Source organism: Chelonia mydas, chromosome 16 (genome assembly GCF_015237465.2).
Source record: "Chelonia mydas isolate rCheMyd1 chromosome 16, rCheMyd1.pri.v2, whole genome shotgun sequence".
Classification (NCBI taxonomy): Eukaryota; Metazoa; Chordata; order Testudines; family Cheloniidae; genus Chelonia; species Chelonia mydas.
In genome coordinates, this window is record NC_057857.1 from 18,248,364 (window position 1) to 18,266,152 (window position 17,789).

Genomic DNA, 17,789 nt, shown 5'->3' on the forward strand with positions numbered 1-17,789 from the left:
CAGGGCACTTCATGTGTGTTTCGGGGGGCTGGTGCGCAGGGCACTTCATGTGTGTGTTGGGCTGGTGTGCAGGGCACATCTATGCACTTCGTGTGTGTGTCGGGGGGCTGGTGCGCAGGGCACTTCATGTGTGTGTCGGGGGGCTGGTGTGCAGGGCACATCTATGCACTTCGTGTGTGTGTCGGGGGGCTGGTGCGCAGGGCACGTCTGTGCACTTTGCGTGTATGTCGGGGGGCTGGTGTTCAGGGCACATCTGTGCACTTCGTGTGTGTGTGTGAGGGCGGGGAGGGGGGAGGCCTGGAAGCACAGATCCTTAATTTGCAGAAGGGGTGCAAAGTTTGCCCTGGATCAGGGCTAGATGCTGCTGGCCCTTGTCTCCTGCGCCAGGCGCGTGTTCTGTTAGCCAACAGGAGGGTAGCGTGGCTGATCAGTTTCAGGGTCGGTTTGGTTGGCCTGGCTTGGCTTTGTTTTGTAAAGTGGAAAGGTCTGGCCTGATCATGGGAGTGCAGGGAAGCTAAGTGAGTGGCGGAGGCCAGTCGTTGGGGTGGGGAGGGAAGGGAGTAGCACCTGCTCCCAGCTTTGGGTGGTGGTGTCCTGCACCTGTGCTGGGAAACTGGCCGGCAGAGGGTGTGTGTGTGTTTAAATGCTGTTCTCAGAGGTTTCCCAAGGGCAGTTCTCTCATCTTGTAGAGCCTCAGGAATGGGCCTGGTGGAAAATCCCAGGGGTTTCTTTTGGGGGTGGGGGGTGGCTGTGTGTGTGTGTGTTGGCCGGGGAGATGAAGATGTTTTGCAGTTGTGCTGGCAAAGGATTTGCTCTTAGAAAATCTAATCATGCCATGCTCACTTGTCCCATTCCCTTCCTCCACCCCCTCCTTCTCTCTCTCATGTGACTGGGGGTTAATCCAGGAATCTTTTGGTTTCTCATTAAATAGGTTGTCAGGATGGAGCTATTAGGAGTTGAGCTACAGCCTTCATTTGCATAGCAGTAGGGCGAGGTTGCCATAGTTAGGAGACGGGCATGGTAAAGGCACATTCCCAGCATGACAGATTGCTTGGAAGGAAAGGCAGAGCTGGTGGGTCCTGCCACTCCTCTCCTTGCAAAGCTGCCTTTGTGCTTTGGCTAAGGTGCCCCTCTTAGACCGCTTGTCAAAAGTTCCCTTGTCATGACATTTTGCCATTTCCCTATAGCTTGCTGTCAGGTGTAAGACCCACAAGAATGGATGCACTCAGATGCCTGGAATCAATAGTCATTATTGGGATGGAAAATGCATCAGGGAAGTTGCAAATGCATTTCAGTCATGCCTTATGGATCCCCTTGCCTTCTCTGAAAGGATGCTGTAGACTGGATTCTTATCTATTGGAAATGGCTGAGTATAACAATCCTTCTTTCTTCCCTTAGCAGGAAAGAATTGACACCTCTCATCTCCAGGCTGCATGCTTCTGTCTTAAAAAAATTAGCATTTTGCAGCCTCACTGTTTCAAGATGAAGAGTATTTGATACAGTGTCTCTGTTAATTGTGAGTGGATTTGGCAGTTTGTTCCCTGTTACAAGAATGTAATGTGACCCAAGATCATTTTAGTTGGAGTCTGTCCATCTACCTATCTATCTAATCAGTCTGGCTGTTTGCAAGGTTATTTATTACATATTTAAGCACTAAACCAGCATCTTTCCTTCTAGCTCTTCTAAATGATGAGGTCTCTTCTAAATGATCAGAGACTATGATTGAATAATGTATTTTGCAAAATGTTGTGTGATTAAAGGGAAATGAAGGTCAGAGATTCTGCAGGGGCTGGGGAATGTGTTTAACTTCGTTGCTGGGCTCCCTTTCCACGTATGCATTCTGAAAGCCCAGATCATAGTGCTGATTACATCTTCAAGGTTGTATTCCTCATTAGCTGGCACGCGGTCTCATGGTTATTCTGGACTCTCTCTCCTCCTTGGGTTAACAGAACAGTTTAAGAAATATTGCAGTGCTCCTGAAAATCTCCTGGGACACTTTGAATAGCAGAGGGGGGAAAACCAGTAAAAACGCTGGTTGCCTTTTCCTCCTCAGAGCTAATTTCTGTTTCAGGATCTTGGAGAGCTCTGCAGATTCCCATTGATTGCTGCTCAGTTCATAGAGTCAGGAGAACACTGACTAGTACATCAGGATGCACTTCATTCTCTGTGTGTCAAGGAGAATTGAGTGTGTGTCTTAATAACAGATTGGCGTCAAGTTTCACACAGGCTGGGTGTGCATCAGAACTCACTTTAACTAATGATGCCAACTGATCATATTGCCCCTGGATTTTCCATGCCACATACCCCCAATTTTCCCCATTGTGTCCATACTATCTGCTTCAACTCTTGCTCTCCTTTTCATGCCATCAAACTCTTTGTTTATCTGTCCCCAATCCATATTTTTGCATTAAAAATGCATCCTATCCTACATATTTACTGGGTCCTCAGATTAACCTTTCCTTTATTTATTCCATGGTTCCATTATCTTTCTGTGGTCTTGCTCTATTGCTACTTTTTTTAAAAAAAATGGTTTTGGTTTCACCAAATACTTCCTGTGCATCCATTTCCCTACACTCTCGCTATCCCTCTAAGTGTCCCCCTGTCTTACTTAACCCACCCCCTTTTCCATGTATCAATTAGGTGTTGCCTACCAACCCAGAGGAAAGCTGGCAGGTCTACAGCTCTGCCCAAGACAGCGAGGGACGGTGTATATGCACAGTGGTGGCTCCTCAACAGACGATGTGCTCACGTGATGCCAGGACAAAGCAGCTGAGGCAGCTCTTAGAAAAGGTAATGGGATGAACCATCCTGTGGGAAGGAGGGAGGATGGTCTGGTAGTTAAGGCAGGTGGGATTCAAGAGATCTGGCTGCAATTTGTGGTTCTGCTATGGACTCCTTGAGCAATTCCTTCTGTGCCTCATTTCCCCATCTGTAAAATGGGGATAATGATAATACCTTCCTACCTCACAGGTGTGAGGATCAATTCGTTCATGTTTGTAAGGTGCTTTGATGTTGTGGCTATGAAAGGTGTATAAGTATCCAGATAGAGGGAGGTTTGTGAAAACCTTTGTGAAATGTAATAAGATCAAAGATACATGACATTGCCCTATGTAATTCAGTGGGGGGGGGGGGGGGAATTCTGCAGTTGACTCTAATCACATTAGTTTTCACTGAATTAACGCTTAAATATTTTCAAAGGGTGAGTCTCAAAAACATGAGAGAGAAGCCCAATTAAAAATGAAGCTCTTTTAGCTGGATTGATATTAAAAAGGCTGGATAACCCAGCATGAGCCAGCGACATCAAATAATACAGTCGTGAGGGCTTGTGGTTTTCTTCTTAACATTGACATTCATATGGTTCGTTTTTAATAGTCTGCTGTCTGGAGAGATCAGAAGACACATCCCTGATATCAGGAAATTCTCCGGATAATGGATCCCATTGAAGAAACACCATTTCTTGTGAAATGGTGTCATTCTTTTCTAAATCTAAGGAGACTCTTGTGTTGGGGCATGTAATTATCCCTCATGTCTAAATACTGTACTATGCCAGCATCTGAAGTATGTGACACAATAATTTTTATCCTGATACCTGGAGAAAATTGACATGTTAGAGCATAGTAAAACACATTAAGTGCGGGTTTATGAATGTTTTGAGTGACTAAGTACTATAAACTGAGACATGAGACATTTCTCTTTTGTTTGTAGCATAAGCTTCTGGCTTTTGTTTCCTCACATAATAAAGAGAACGTGCCCAACACAACGAAATCTGAAGTAGGAACAGGAATTGCAGCATGAGTATCAAAGACCCATTGGCTTCATATAACTACTCACATGAACAAGACAAGCAGGTTTTGACCCAAAGTCCTATTCAAATGGGAACAGTGGGTGTGGGGCGAAAGACCTAAAATGTGATAGTTTCCAGTGCAGAGGGTGCTGAAATATAAATGTTCATTGTTTTTCTTAGACAGCAAGCTGCTCTTGGGATGCCAGGGTAGAAAGTAAGGGAAGAATGATGTGCAAAGTCAGATGCTCATGTGTGTGTTAACCTATCTATCTCTACACATACACCATCCTGTAAGAGAACCCAGAAATAAAGGGGTGAGTCTCAGTGGCCGCCATGAAGTTCCAGACCTCTGATCTGGATCTCCACTGAAACAAAATCCTTGTAGTAAAATGTAACTGCAGACACCTTTGGAAAACCTCCACGCTCACATTCCTGCCCCTTTCAAGAATCTAGCATCTCAACTCCCCTGTTTTTGTGACGAGAACTAGCCTTGCATTTTTCTCACCACAAATATCAGAAGAAACCTAACATGTCAAAGATGTAATTGTGTTTGGATTTCCCAAGGAGGAAAGCAAACCCATAACCTATTCTTCACCTTTGGGGATAATAAAACATTCCCGTAACTGGTCCGAGCAAACCTGCATTTTTTGAGTGAGCAATCCTTTTTTTTTTTTTTTTTTTTAAAGTAGAAGAAATGTCTGCCTTAGCAATGGATGCTAGCGGCTTTGCATAGAGGTTTGGGGAGTTAAACAAAAGATCAGATTCAAAGTTGTAAAAAGCCAATGTGTGCTAAAACACATTGACACCAGCGTATGAAAATTAAGGTAGGGCCTTAATTAAGTTCGGGGGGCCAGTGAGGCCCCCCATCTCATTCTGCTTCAAAGGGCATTGACATCATTTGGCACCTCATGGTTTTTAACCCCTTGTGAAGGCCAAGTTAGAATAAAACTTGAAAAAAATCTGGGCGTGCCCCATGCGACCACAGTGTAGCTCTCTATCTCCCTCTAGTGGCTAGACCATGGATGGAGGATTATGAGTCCTACTGCTTTCAAATGAATGAACTGGTCCTTTGCCTCAAGCGGAGCCACATGCATTTAGCTCCAGATGGCCCAGGCAGGGGTATTGCTCATAGACACTACCCCAAAGGATAGCACCCACGGACTGGGATGATCAGGATCTAGGAGATATTACCTAGCTGAGGTAGCTTGCTAGAGTCACCAGGCCAAATTCTGCTCCCAGTTACACAGGTATAAATCCAGAGTAACTCCATCAGTGTCAAAGAAGCTGGCATAACTGGAAGCAGAAATTAAATTCCATCTTATTAATTTTTTGCTTCCCTAAGGTAAAATCAACGTTTTTCCCCCTGGGCAACTGTTAGCTTGTCTATGCCATTAGATTGCTGCAAAATGAGGTTTTGTGAGCACTCGGAATATGTGTGTTTCATAGGTGAAAAAATACTCTTAACTAAGGTTCTTCAGGGGTCGTAAGTGATTGGAAGAAACTGAGGGAAATTTAAGACAGAGAATGTATTTCAGCCCCAGGTCCAGTAAAGCACTTACGCACATGCTTGACCTTAAGTACATGAGCAATCTCATTTAAGTTTAATCATGTGGTTAAGTGCTTTGCTGGATCAAGGCCTTAAAAAGGTAATAAAAATAAAAGATGTAGATCTTTAAGTGATGAATTTTCCGTTATTGTCAAAGATCAGGAATAATAGTAATTGATATTTAAAAATGTTCACCATAGGTTGCTACTTAATTTAAAAAAAAACCTTATTAGCAATGAATGGAATGGATTTGAACTTTACACCAAGCACGTCGCTGAAAATAACTTCATAGAATCATAGAATATCAGGGTTGGAAGGGACCTCGGGAGGTCATCTAGTCCAACCCCAGGACCAATCCCCAATTTTTGCCCCAGATCCCTAAATAGCTCCCTCAAGGATTGAACTGACAACCCTGGGTTTAGCAAGCCAGTGCTCAAACCACTGAGCTTCCCCCTTGTTTAACTGTATGTCCTCACTTAAGCACCCTTCCTTATTTGCCATAAGTTAATTCGTGCACAGGTGGGCTTTTTATCGGGAGTGAGCGCTGGCAGAATTAGTTGACCCAGTTTTGGGCAACTTCAAACATAATCCCCATTCCCACTCGCAGATGTACAAAGCGATCCCGCTAGGTGGATGCAGGTTTTCTCAGGGAAGGACTGGCTGGGTCAACAGGAAAAAAATGTTGTACAAGTCCAGGCTGTAACAGACACTCCACCCAGGGCAGGCAAAGCTCCTCAAATTCGTCTCCCTCCATTGCAGGCAAATTACTGCCTTACTGTTCACCAGCGCAGAAAAATACACACCTCTTTTTGTCCTCCTCCCCATTCAGTGCAGTCTACCTCAAGGCCTTGGCAATGGCCTACGTGAGGCTGGGAAGGTGTTGCTGGGTGTGGATGGGTGGTACTGCTGGAATTAGGTACCGAACATTCTTTCTTCTGATCATAGCCCCCAGACCAGAGCAGAGAGAAATTACTAGCCATGAAACCGTTTTCACTGGTTGGACAATGAGCTTCTCCACCTTAGCATGTCACAAACCATCAGATCTTGATGCATGGGTCCCCCTTAATTATTTATTTGAATTGTTACTTTTCATATTGTCCTTGTCATCAAATGTTAACGATGGTCAACCTCGATCATTTCACAAAACTTAGAGAAAAGCTGGCATTTGTCCCTTGGCTGGCTCCGGCAAAGTCCAAGAGGCCCGTGCTTCTGGTAACACACACACATTTCCCACAGCCATCTTCAAGTAGTTACACTGGCTCAGCGAAGCTCCCTGGAGGAAATATTGAATGCCAGTCATCTCGTCCCCATCCCCCAAGTCCAATATCGTTACACTTAGCTTCAGTGAGCATTGAATGTGGAAACAGGAGCTAACTGTGATGGCATGGAATTCAGAGAGCTTATGGAATTTGCTTGCAGAGGAAGTTATGAGCAAGGTACAAAGAGTAATATTTCCTTAAGATTTGGGTTCTGATAAGAATTCCGTTAATTTCACTGGAAGGTGAACCAGGCTGTCATTGACCTAACTAAGTCCCTGGTTCAACAAAGCATTTATGCACAGCTTAGCTTTAAGAACTGGAGTATTCCAAACTGAAATCAATAGGGTTCTAATAATAGTTATTATTATTGCATTGCATAGCATTGTATTTATTTGTATTGTGGTAACATCTCAGGAGTCCCAGGACTCCATTGTGTTAGGAACTGCACAAATACAGAACAAAAAGATTGTCTCTGCCCCAAAGAGCTAACAGTCTATTTGCAGGATTAATTGCTTTCCTGAATTGGGGTCATAGTTAACATCCCGTAATGGCACAAATATTGGGAGGGGGGAAATGGAATTTAGCATATCAGTTTAAGGCCATTCTTCAAAATCAGGTCATTTTGATTATCACCTTGCTTCCTTCCTCATCCCTATTTCAGTCACAGCAGCCAGTGTTCTCACAACACTTCTCAAGATGGAGATAAATGTTTTAAAACATTTGAAAACTGATGGTCTCTGCTGGTATCTAGCACTGATTCCAACCTTAAAAGTTACTGAGATGGTGACCACTAAAATCAGAGGTCTCAAGTTGGTCAGCCAAAAATGACAACCACCATAATCAGAGGTTACATTTGGAAATATTAGCCTTTAATCATGAATGCGTGTATTATTTGCCAGTGTATATGGCATTGCCTACCTCTAAATGTATTCTTTGTGACTGATGACATACAACTAGTAATAAAGAAAAGACCATGTTGTTTGAATAGTGAGATTTTGCTAGCTGGGTCTAAAGCTTGCACTTAGGCAATCAGTGAATGTCTCCTTATGTACATGAAGCAGTGATAATTCATACCTGAACAGAAGTATTATTCTTAGTCAAATATGCTTCTGTTTAACTAATAGTCTTTCCACCTGCAAAGGCAGGCATCATATGCTGGCTCAGCCAATCAAAGAGACCATTAAGACTCTCATGCATTTTATACTTGACTACAATCCTTATTTGCATTCATGATTGTTGGATTATTTTCTGGAGCATGGCAGAATAAATGTTTATGAAACCAATTTGCTCTGTTTTGGAGCACATGGTCATAATACCATCAGATGCTGCTGATTAACTAGTAAATAATGCATCTGCTGATTCCTCTGTAGCTTTGTTGACTGAGTGGGAAAAGGTCAGTGCTTTGTATTATGAGGCAAATGATGCTGCCTAGCTCCTATGAAAGCTTCTTCCTTTGACTGTGTTGCCTCTCTATTTTTTATTTCTCTGGACAGGTGCAGAACATGTCTCAGTCAATAGAGGTACTGGACAGGCGGACTCAAAGAGACTTACAATATGTAGAGAAGATGGAGAACCAGATGAAGGGGTTGGAATCAAAATTCAAGCAGGTGGAAGAGAGTCACAAACAACACCTGGCAAGACAGTTTAAGGTATGTACATCCTCCAGCCTGCTAATGAGGCTGCAGTGTCTCTTCCTCTGTCCCAATATACTGTGGGCCACATGATCAGAGAAGACAAAAGCAATTCTCCAAACTTCTGTGTAGATGAACCTACTGTGTGGGTTCTGTTCCCACTGCATTCTGGGCCTTACTCAGCAAAAATTGACATCGAAAAAAGTTTTGCCTGAATAGAATCGTATCTTGAATGCATTGAATTTGCAGGGAAGGAATTTTCAAGCATGCATTGAGAATAGGTCCCCTAATGTACACGCTTACTTTGTAAATATAAGACCAAATGACCAGAGTGATATGGCAACAATGAGGAGGGAAAAAAGGCTGGTAAAGTGTATACGTTGCTTATTTTCCAATACTTAGCCCAAAGTCCTCATGTTAAGTCACCTCAGTAAACAGGTAGGCAGTTCCTATATTTGAGGATCAGTGTCCTCACTCAGTGAAACAGATCATTCATGGACCAAGGAGTGGGCAAGGATCTGGGGTGAAATCCTGGTGCCACTGAAGTCAATAGGAATGTTCCTGCTGAATTCAGTGGGGTCAGGATTCCACTACTGTATTTCACTGGGTTTGGGGAAAGATCCCATCCAGACTGACAGTGCGCACCCATTTATTCTCTTCTGAAGCAGTCCATGAATTGGAGCATTGCTACCATTTAAGTAGCAAATGGAATACAATGCTACAGTGGCACCAGAGAATTTCCCCTTCACATTCTTTGAGAAATATTTTGATTAAATTTTCTTGAAACATTTTCCCACATTTTTTAAATACCAAAATTTTGAATTAAAAAAAAGAGAAAGATGTCAATTTCACCCACATTTTTCAACCAGCTCTGATCCTCAAGTTCAGTTCTTCAGCTTAGATCTAAGTTTAGAACCTGCTAGACTGAGAAAACCTTCAGGTCGAACAATGTGATCTTATTCTCCCCCCAACACACACACACACCATGGTGATACATTCACTAGAGAGTGCAATTAATAACCTATAAAATATAGGAGGGGAACTCATCACTTGAATAGAGGAGCATGGAAAACAAATATTGTTTCACTACATGGGCTAGTTTCCAATCTCATTCATGCCAGTATAAATCCAGAGTAATTCCGCAAGACACTCAGATACCATGGTCCTAGGCATTGAGTAAGAATCTGAAATGGAACTGTCACTGGTGCTATTCTGGATTTACATTGGTTTAACTGAGATCAGAATCTGGCCTATTATTAGGCTTGGCAGAATATGATTTTTATTTATTTTTAATAATTTTGACAGATAATATACATGTTTATTTTTAATCTCCTCCCCCCCCCAATTTTTATCAATTTAAATTTTCACAGTTGCTCAAAATTTTAAGCATTTTTTCTGATTTTTATCAATTTAAATTTTCACAGTTGAGGGAAAGTCTGAGGGGTCAGACAATGGGGGGCACAAAGACAATCATTATTTAATGACAGTAGACACTGAGAATCAGAAAGTTAAAGCTCTATAACCGTTAAAATTGCCAACATCATTTGTTGAAACATACAAAATGAATACCTTTAGCCCAAACTGTAGTAAGTTCTCAAGTTGCATTTTTCTTACTTTCCCTATCTGTAAATTTCAATTATTACTGGTGGAAATATTTTTCCTCGGTTTGTGTGTGCATGGTGAAATCGACGTTTATCAACATTTATCGATAAAAATCTAATCCTTCCAAGCCTACCTATTATGAATACTGTCCAATGCTTCATTAAATGGTAAGGGCATGCATATTTACGTGTGCATTATTGTCTAAGGGATCTCAGCATCTTCAACAAAATGTTGTGCACAATGCCCTTAAAGACAGCCTTTCTTTTCATTTAAAAAAAAAAAGTTTGGAGAAATAATGGTTGTGTTTCTGGAGAACAAAATTAAAAAGAATATTTTTAGCATGATTAAATAGCATTAAAGAATTTTCCGTATAAATTGCTGCCCAGGCACGATTTTAAATAACAGCCACAGCATTTTGGTTCTACCAACTCCAGCATTAAAATGTGAGTGGTTTGGAGTTGTGTTTGGGGTTTTTCTTATCATAAGAGTATTTGTTTATGAATGGATGTCTGTGTAAGGCAGGTTAGTGAGCTAGCTCCTCAACAGTATTTCATTTTCTTGCTTACAGGGCTAACTTAAAAGAAAGTTTTTTCAATGCTGCAGTGACTGAAGAAGCAGTTCACTCCCATGTAACCATGAAAAGAGGGTCACAGAGCATTTTGCACCATGCATTTATTTATTTATTTTTATTTTCCAAATTAGTACCATATCTCACTAAGGAACCTTGAACCACAACTGAGATCTTCCTTTGCATGCAATTGTAGTTGCATTTCATGAATAGTTTGAAACCCTTGTCAATGCATATATATATAATTTTTTTTTAAAGAAAAAAAACAAACCAGAACTCTTTGTGTATGTGATCTGAAGCATGTAACCGTAAGATGTTGCATTCTAAAAATGACAAATAAAGGCCTTTCCCAAATATTTTGGTGTTCTGCAGACTGTTTAATATACTCTTTCTAATACATCATTTGGACCAAAAAAATAATAATGATAAGAATGATTGTGGGGATAAGAACATTGCACTCACGTAGGAAGCAGCCAGATCAAGGCAGAGTGTTGCAGATTTTTGCACGCATAGCACTGAACCAAGCTTATTTTAACCTTGCAGGCAATAAAAGCGAAAATGGAGGAACTTAGGCCTTTGATACCAGTGTTGGAAGAGTACAAAGCCGATGCAAAATTGGTATTGCAGTTTAAAGAGGAGGTCCAGAATCTGACGTCAGTTCTAAACGAACTCCAGGAGGAGATTGGCGCCTATGACTACGAAGAGCTTCAGAACAGAGTGTCAAATCTTGAAGAAAGGCTCCGTGCATGCATGCAAAAATTAGGTAGGCTCAGAACAATATGGTGGCACTGGCAAAACACCAGCAATGTAAAGTACATATAACATCTGGAGATAGCGGTGCTGACCTGGACATCTCCTTGTGCCTTCACTGCACTGGCTATAAGAAATGAGCTCACAAAGCAGGGTCCGAGCCTGTAAACACATATGCACATGAGTAACTTTTACTACCATGAGTAGCTACTCACCTGAGTAAAGTTACTCATGGAGTAAGTGCATGCAGGAGCATATCCTTAGTTGGACATGAGACTTTGCAAAATTAGCATAAATGGACAGTGAAATATGGTAAACAGGCTATTTTAAATACTGCTTATGCGATGCAAACACTGGGTCTCCATTTAAATTATGTATCAATGTCCAATCTTTCTGCTAGCTAAAATTGGGACATACCATTTTAAATAATATGTATGTGGGGCATGACTTTTTACCAGAAAAGAGCACGCCCTCACCAGTATTTGCTCATGTTTGTGTGTGGGCTGCAGCTGCTATAAAGAATATAACCCCTCCTCCACCAACCCATCACTTCCTTTCAGTGAAGGAGTAGAACATTTGTTGACCTAGCTCCCTTCTGATTTAATTGCCAGTTACATTATTGACTTGCTTGTTAAGCAATTTAAGGCACCTGAACACATTAACCGATCCACCTGTCTATTTCGGTAGCACATTTGAAATTATACTCTCAGGTGACTTCAGTAAAGATCAGCTCCCTTCTCGTCGCTGTATATTTTTGGCAAGGTACCATTTTATTTTTCTCCTGTCTATGCTATTGGGATTGCTTCTGTTTGTTTTTAGATCTTTCCACTTTTGTTAGGAAGCTTCCTCCCTTTAGAAATAGATTGCTGTTATTATTTTAGGTTGCTATCTGTTACCTTGTAACCCACCTGTCAGCTAAAAGCCCACCGAGGAAATTGAATTCATTTAGAATATTACATATGCACAGACAAATTTCTGTGGGAGCTATGGGTAAAATTTGCAAAAGTGTTTAAGTGACTCAAGTCATTAACACACAGTCTCTAGAGTATAAGTCTAATTAAAAGTCAAAGGGACTTAGGCTCCTCCATGCCCAGCTCATTTTGAAAATGAAGCTTGGGCTGGTAAGTTTCCCCCGCACTTTTGAAAATGCCACCATCTCTGTTGGGGAAGGGAAAAGCCCATGTCCAAAGGAAACTTAATGAGATTGGCCAGATCCTCAGCAAGCGGCTTAGTCTAAAGGAATGGAGCTAGGCTGATTTACACCAGCTGAGGATCAGGCCTCTTGATTTAAAAATAAAAGCACTTGGGAAAGCTTCTTTCTCCCCCTCCACCTGCTGAGGAGATACATGCAAGGCATGCCACTGCTGCTCCTTGATATTTACCATGTACAATATTGCAGTGGTTTTTGGATTGTAAAGAAAAATTCTCCACCTCTGTGCTATACAGGTGAAATTCACAGCACAAAGGTCTATGCCCCATTTAAGACCTCAAAGTATGGCTTCAGTGGCAAATAACTGGTGCATAGACCTCGTACTGGGCCCTCTGAGTTTCACTCTAAATGTTTGAAAGAAAGATGAAACCTGGTAATTAATTATTATTATGGTAGCACCTACAGGCTTCAGATGGGATTGGGCCCAGTCCCTGCCCTCAAGAATTTACAATCCGGACAGGCAAGAGACAGGTTGAGCATGAGGAAGGAAGTATCATTATCCCCATTTTATAGATGGGGAACTGAGAGACACAAAGATGAAGTGATTTGTCCAAAATCACATAGTAAGTCTGTGGCAGAGCCTGGAATTAAACCCACATCTCCAGAGGCCTAGTCGAGTGCCTTAGTCACAAGACACTTCTGTTGTGAGGAAGCAGCTGTCTTTACTTCTTCTCTTTTGAAGGAAGAGATGGGGTTTCACATGAGGTAACAAATGGAGAGCAGTGATCTATTTTCTGTCCCACAGTAGAGAGATTTCAGAGCAACAGCCGTGTTAGTCTGTATTCGCAAAAAGAAAAGGAGGACTTGTGGCACCTTAGAGACTAACCAATTTATTTGAGCATGAGCTTTCGTGAGCTACAGCTCACTTCATCGGAGCTCACGAAAGCTCATGCTCAAATAAATTGGTTAGTCTCTAAGGTCCTACAGTAGAGAGAGTCTCTTCAAATCTACCACTTTTGGTTGTCTCTTATGTTCCCCTCCTGTCTCTTGAGAAATAAGAGACTCTTTCTGCTTTCCACTGCCAGCCCGCTGCTGACCTTTAGTTACTTTAACTGTAGGAACCGAAGAGAGGGCATAGTAGGAAAAAATAACATTCTAGAGCAGAAAGAAATCACAGCCGTACCTGAAAGTGGAGCAGTATTATGCTGTCAATATTTTAACCAAGAGCTTCTGTAAAGATGCTCTCAGAACACGTGATAAATACCCCATGGACCAAAGGTGTGTGTGATTTCAAGGAGAAGAATGGAGGGACTGGGGAATCTAATTCGAGCTAAGCAAATAATTTGCAGTGAATAATTATTTAAACAACACAGCCCTCTTTGTCTGTTGGCAAAAATTCTTTAGAACTAGTTGTTACCCTAATGTGTGTGTTTGTTCAAGTTTCATTAGCTAAATAACTTACCTAATTTTTGTTTCTTTTGTAGCTTGACTACAAATATTCAACTGAGGAATTCAGTTGCTTAGTTGGGATTGGTCAGAAAAGTCGCATCATATTGTTCCTCTTCTCTGACAGCATGACCATGTGTAATCCCATATGCAAGCACTTCTTAGCAGGAATGCTTGCGTGCATGGATGTAAAATTCAGTTTGCATGAAAACTCACCTGTGCAGCTTTAAATTAATTGTTTTATTAGGACCAACATTTGTATACCTTGATGCTCAATGTTAGTCTCCTAAATCCCTATTTGGGAACCTAAATGCAAATAGACTGAGCATCACAAATACTGAGCATATACAAATCCCATTGGAGTCGATGGTACTTATAGGAACTCAGCATCTTTGATTGTCAGGCTGCTTTTATTTAGGTGCCTGATAACGTTTTAGAAAGCTAATTTTAAATACTCAAGGCTGGCTTCCTCCACTGGTGTGAATCAGCACAGCGTCACTGACTTCTGTGGAGCTATGCTGTTATACACCAGCTGAGGATTTGGGCCCCAAGTTTGCAAATGTTAGCCTGCCGTTTTAGCCAGTTGCTTGATTCTATGATTCTATGAAAGAGGACATCAGGAGGAGGGGAAAGGGGGCATTGAACATGGCTGAAGTGAGCCAGTTGAAAAATACAAGTGCATATTTGCAAGCTGCTGTATTCACAGCTCTCCTCCAGGAGGACGTCTGCGGCACTTGGCAGACAAATGTGAAGTGCATTTGTGGGAAGCATTTGCACCTTTTCCCTGAGAACCGCCCTGGGCGCACGGAGACGTGTTTCTACTGCTCCTTTGAAGGAGGAGGTGGGAGAGAGCCATTGCTGACAATGCCTGCTCCAGGGAGAAGTTGTCCCATGCAGGGATATGTTGCAACAGGACCCAGAGAGAAGGGGCCAGCTTATTTCAGTGGAGCTATGGTGACTGACACCAGCTGAGGATGTGGCCCAAGGTGACTCCATCAGATGCAGGGAGCCCATGTTGACCTTCCCTTGAGTTTGGTGGCAGAACTTTAACAAGTGGCTCCAGATCTATCCCAGTATATCACTGACCTTGGGTTCCCTGAGGGGGGCAAACTGGGTCTTTTGAAAATAAGCCTCTTCGCATGCTGCTCATTCTGCTTCCGATCCCACCTTTACCACCGGTTTAGGACCAGACTGTGAGACACTCACTCAAATTGAGTAGCACCTGACTCTGTATGTAACCCCACCCTACTGATACCACTGGAACTGTTTACCGAGTGAGGTACTACTCAGCATGAGTAAGAGTATGGCAGTCTGGCCCTCAGTGGAGTTTATTAATACTCCGCTCCTGGGGTAACAAAGAATTCCTTTGTGCCCAGCCCCAATCTCTGTCAGTGTTGGGGTCCCATTCTCCGCTAGGTTACATCAGTTTTACTCCACTGTGACTCCATTGATTTCAATTGTGATAGACTGCTGCAAAACTGGAGCAGCTCAGCCGTGGAATGGGCCCTTTGATTTCAAGCCCTGAAGATGCAGGACTTCTAGTACATTTCAGAGCTGGGTTCAGTCAGACCCATTGTGTTCCCCCTGGAACACTGCTGAGGAGGCATGCCTTTTGAAAGCTAAAAGAATGGCTGTCAGAGATGCTGGCAGCTGTAGTTCACATTCATTTCACCACCTCTGAAAATCAGGCAATTGCAACGCCTGCAGGTATGTTGCTGCTGGGGAACTGGTGGTGTAAAATGAGCATGAAGGTGGGTGTTAAGAATGGCAGGTCCTTCCCACAATCTACACCAATTATCCCCCCACTGGCTCAGCTCCACGTTGGGTAATTGCATTCTCCCTACATGTGCTCAGATCCTCTGCTGCTGAAAATCGGTGAGGTCCCGTAGCTAAGGCTCTGGCCCGGTGCTCTTCGCTGTTGTCGAGTGGTGGTGTGTGTTGTTTAACATGTTCCATCTCAGAGGTGGTTGCATTTCAGCGATGGATGAAGCGATTCTTCTACATTGGTTATAAATGTTTTGGGGATCTGCAACAGGGTAAAACATTCGAGAAAGGGTTAAGGGCTCCCTGCCAGTCACATGACTCAGCAGGGGATTTAAGGGAGAGTGTGGGCTCTTTTAGGGGGAGATGAGCGAGGCAAGGGGAAAAGATTGTCTCTTGGTCTGGGGAATTGATTTATTTTGATGTCGTCTCCTGAGTTTTGTGCTTGAATGATAAATGGGCTCAGAGGCAAGCACCTGAAACTGACTTAGGCATGGCCCTGATTCCTTCCTGCGCTGATGAGAGAGCCCAGTAATTTACAGAAAACTTTGGGATAAAAAATCCCACGTAGACCAGCACAGCTGGGCAAATCATGCAAGCAACCTTCGGCAACTAGGTACTGGTATATTTTAAGTAGGTTTGCGTTGGCCATGCTTACCCACTTTGGTTTTTGCTTTCTGTCGCCATTCATGCATCTGAGTGTTCCTGTCTCAGATATTTGCAGGGAGTGAATTCTACAGCACGCGTTTGTGGGAATAGATTTTGCAATTTGTGCTTGCAAGTATTTGCTCTGGAAGTGTTTCTGTGCTTGCCCTGTCATGTAGTTTATGGGGTAAACTGCAGCTAACCAACATGGATTAAATTCCTAAGGTTCCTTGCTACTTCAGAGTATATAAAATGTGAACGTAGAATTAATTGATTAAATTCATAGAAAAAAAATTCAAGGAAATTTTGATCTGCTCACCGATATTCCACCGGCATAAAATGAATCCAAATTTTCTGACTAAGTTAGTTATTTGCTCAGCTCTATAACTGGGAAAAAAATATTTGTACTGGAGACGTGCAAAGGAACCTCAGTGCAGGATCAGGGCTCTGTTGTGGTAGACACTGAACAGACAATAACAAAGAAACCAGTCTCTGTCTAAGCCATGCTCACAGTCTATAGGATATTTACAGAGGGTATTACTAATTTAAAATGCTACCAAGTACCTGGCGCACATTGGCCTGGCCAGCTTGAAGGTGCTAGACTCGTGACAGAGACGTCTCACAGTGTCTGAGTGCCCCCTCCCGTTTCCTTGGTATTTTTCCTCCCGTAGCCCCCATTGCTTTGAGCTCCACACTGCTGCAGAACCATTTGCTTTAAACAAAGTCCCTTCCCCCCCCCCGCCCCATGCTTTTTTATTTCTCCAGAGCTTTACTGAAGAATCAATACTGAGAACATTGCCTGACCCTGGTGTGTGTGTGTGTGTGTGTGTGTTTATCTGTCCAAGGCAGGTTGAGTTTGTTGTTCTGTTCACATTTTAAAAAGCTCGCTATTTATATGGCGATGTGAAGGTTTCCATTCATGCGCCGAAGAGAACTCTTGCAGAAGGAGCGAGAATATCGCTCAGACTTGCTCCGTGAACTAGAGGGCAGGTTTAAGATAGCAGCTGCTCTCTGCAGGTTTGGAATTCTCTCCCTTTCCAAGCTTGCCCTTGATTCTTAAAGTGCTCCCTTTACAGGGATTAAGAAGCATGTACGCACCCTAATATGAAATGGCGCTTGGCACAGAATAGGGAGCTGATCCCTAAAACAGAACAACAGCAACAAAACTCTGCCCCACAATTTGTACAATTTAGGGACTGGAGGAGTGTGCTCTCCCCTCCCCTCACTACACACGCATTCATCCATCCCAGCAGCATTTCGATTAGCAGTCAGGTTAGAGGTCTCCCCACCAGAAGACAAAGGCAAGATCAGTGCTGAGCTTTCTAGTTGCTAAAGAAAAGTCAATTTCCACCTTCAGAACTGTTCTTGCAAAGGAAGAGAGTCGATCCCGATGCCCATAATGTTACAATAGGGGTGTGTAAAATCACACTGGACTAGATGCATCTCCAGTGAGTGAAAATGGAAGTGAACAAATTCAGGGCAAAAGTCTGACAGCCTTGGGATGGATTGGGTAGTGGGGATGAAGACAAAGGGGGCGTCTCCCCATGCTTCCACACAGGTGCTGCAGCCTGCAAATCCACTCCCTGGCTCCAAGGGACATAACCCTTTCCTCGCTGCCACCTCCGTGCCCTGAGCTGCCTGCTGGCA

At 42.9% G+C, this 17,789-nt stretch overlaps 1 protein-coding gene across 3 annotated transcripts in view; it reads left to right on the forward strand.

Moving 5' to 3' along the window:
• The window catches only part of OLFM1 (olfactomedin 1), a 48,230-nt gene that overhangs the window by 16,953 nt on the left and 13,488 nt on the right, over nucleotides 1-17,789 (forward strand). For 2 of the 3 annotated variants that reach the window (XM_037879905.2, XM_037879904.2), the window contains exons 2-4: nucleotides 2,641-2,790; nucleotides 8,083-8,238; nucleotides 10,934-11,153. In XM_037879905.2, coding sequence (XP_037735833.1) covers nucleotides 2,641-2,790; nucleotides 8,083-8,238; nucleotides 10,934-11,153 — 526 coding nt within the window. Of the gene's footprint in view, nucleotides 1-1,374; nucleotides 1,517-2,640; nucleotides 2,791-8,082; nucleotides 8,239-10,933; nucleotides 11,154-17,789 lie in introns of those variants that run through there. The other variant, XM_037879906.2, reaches the window with a different exon arrangement.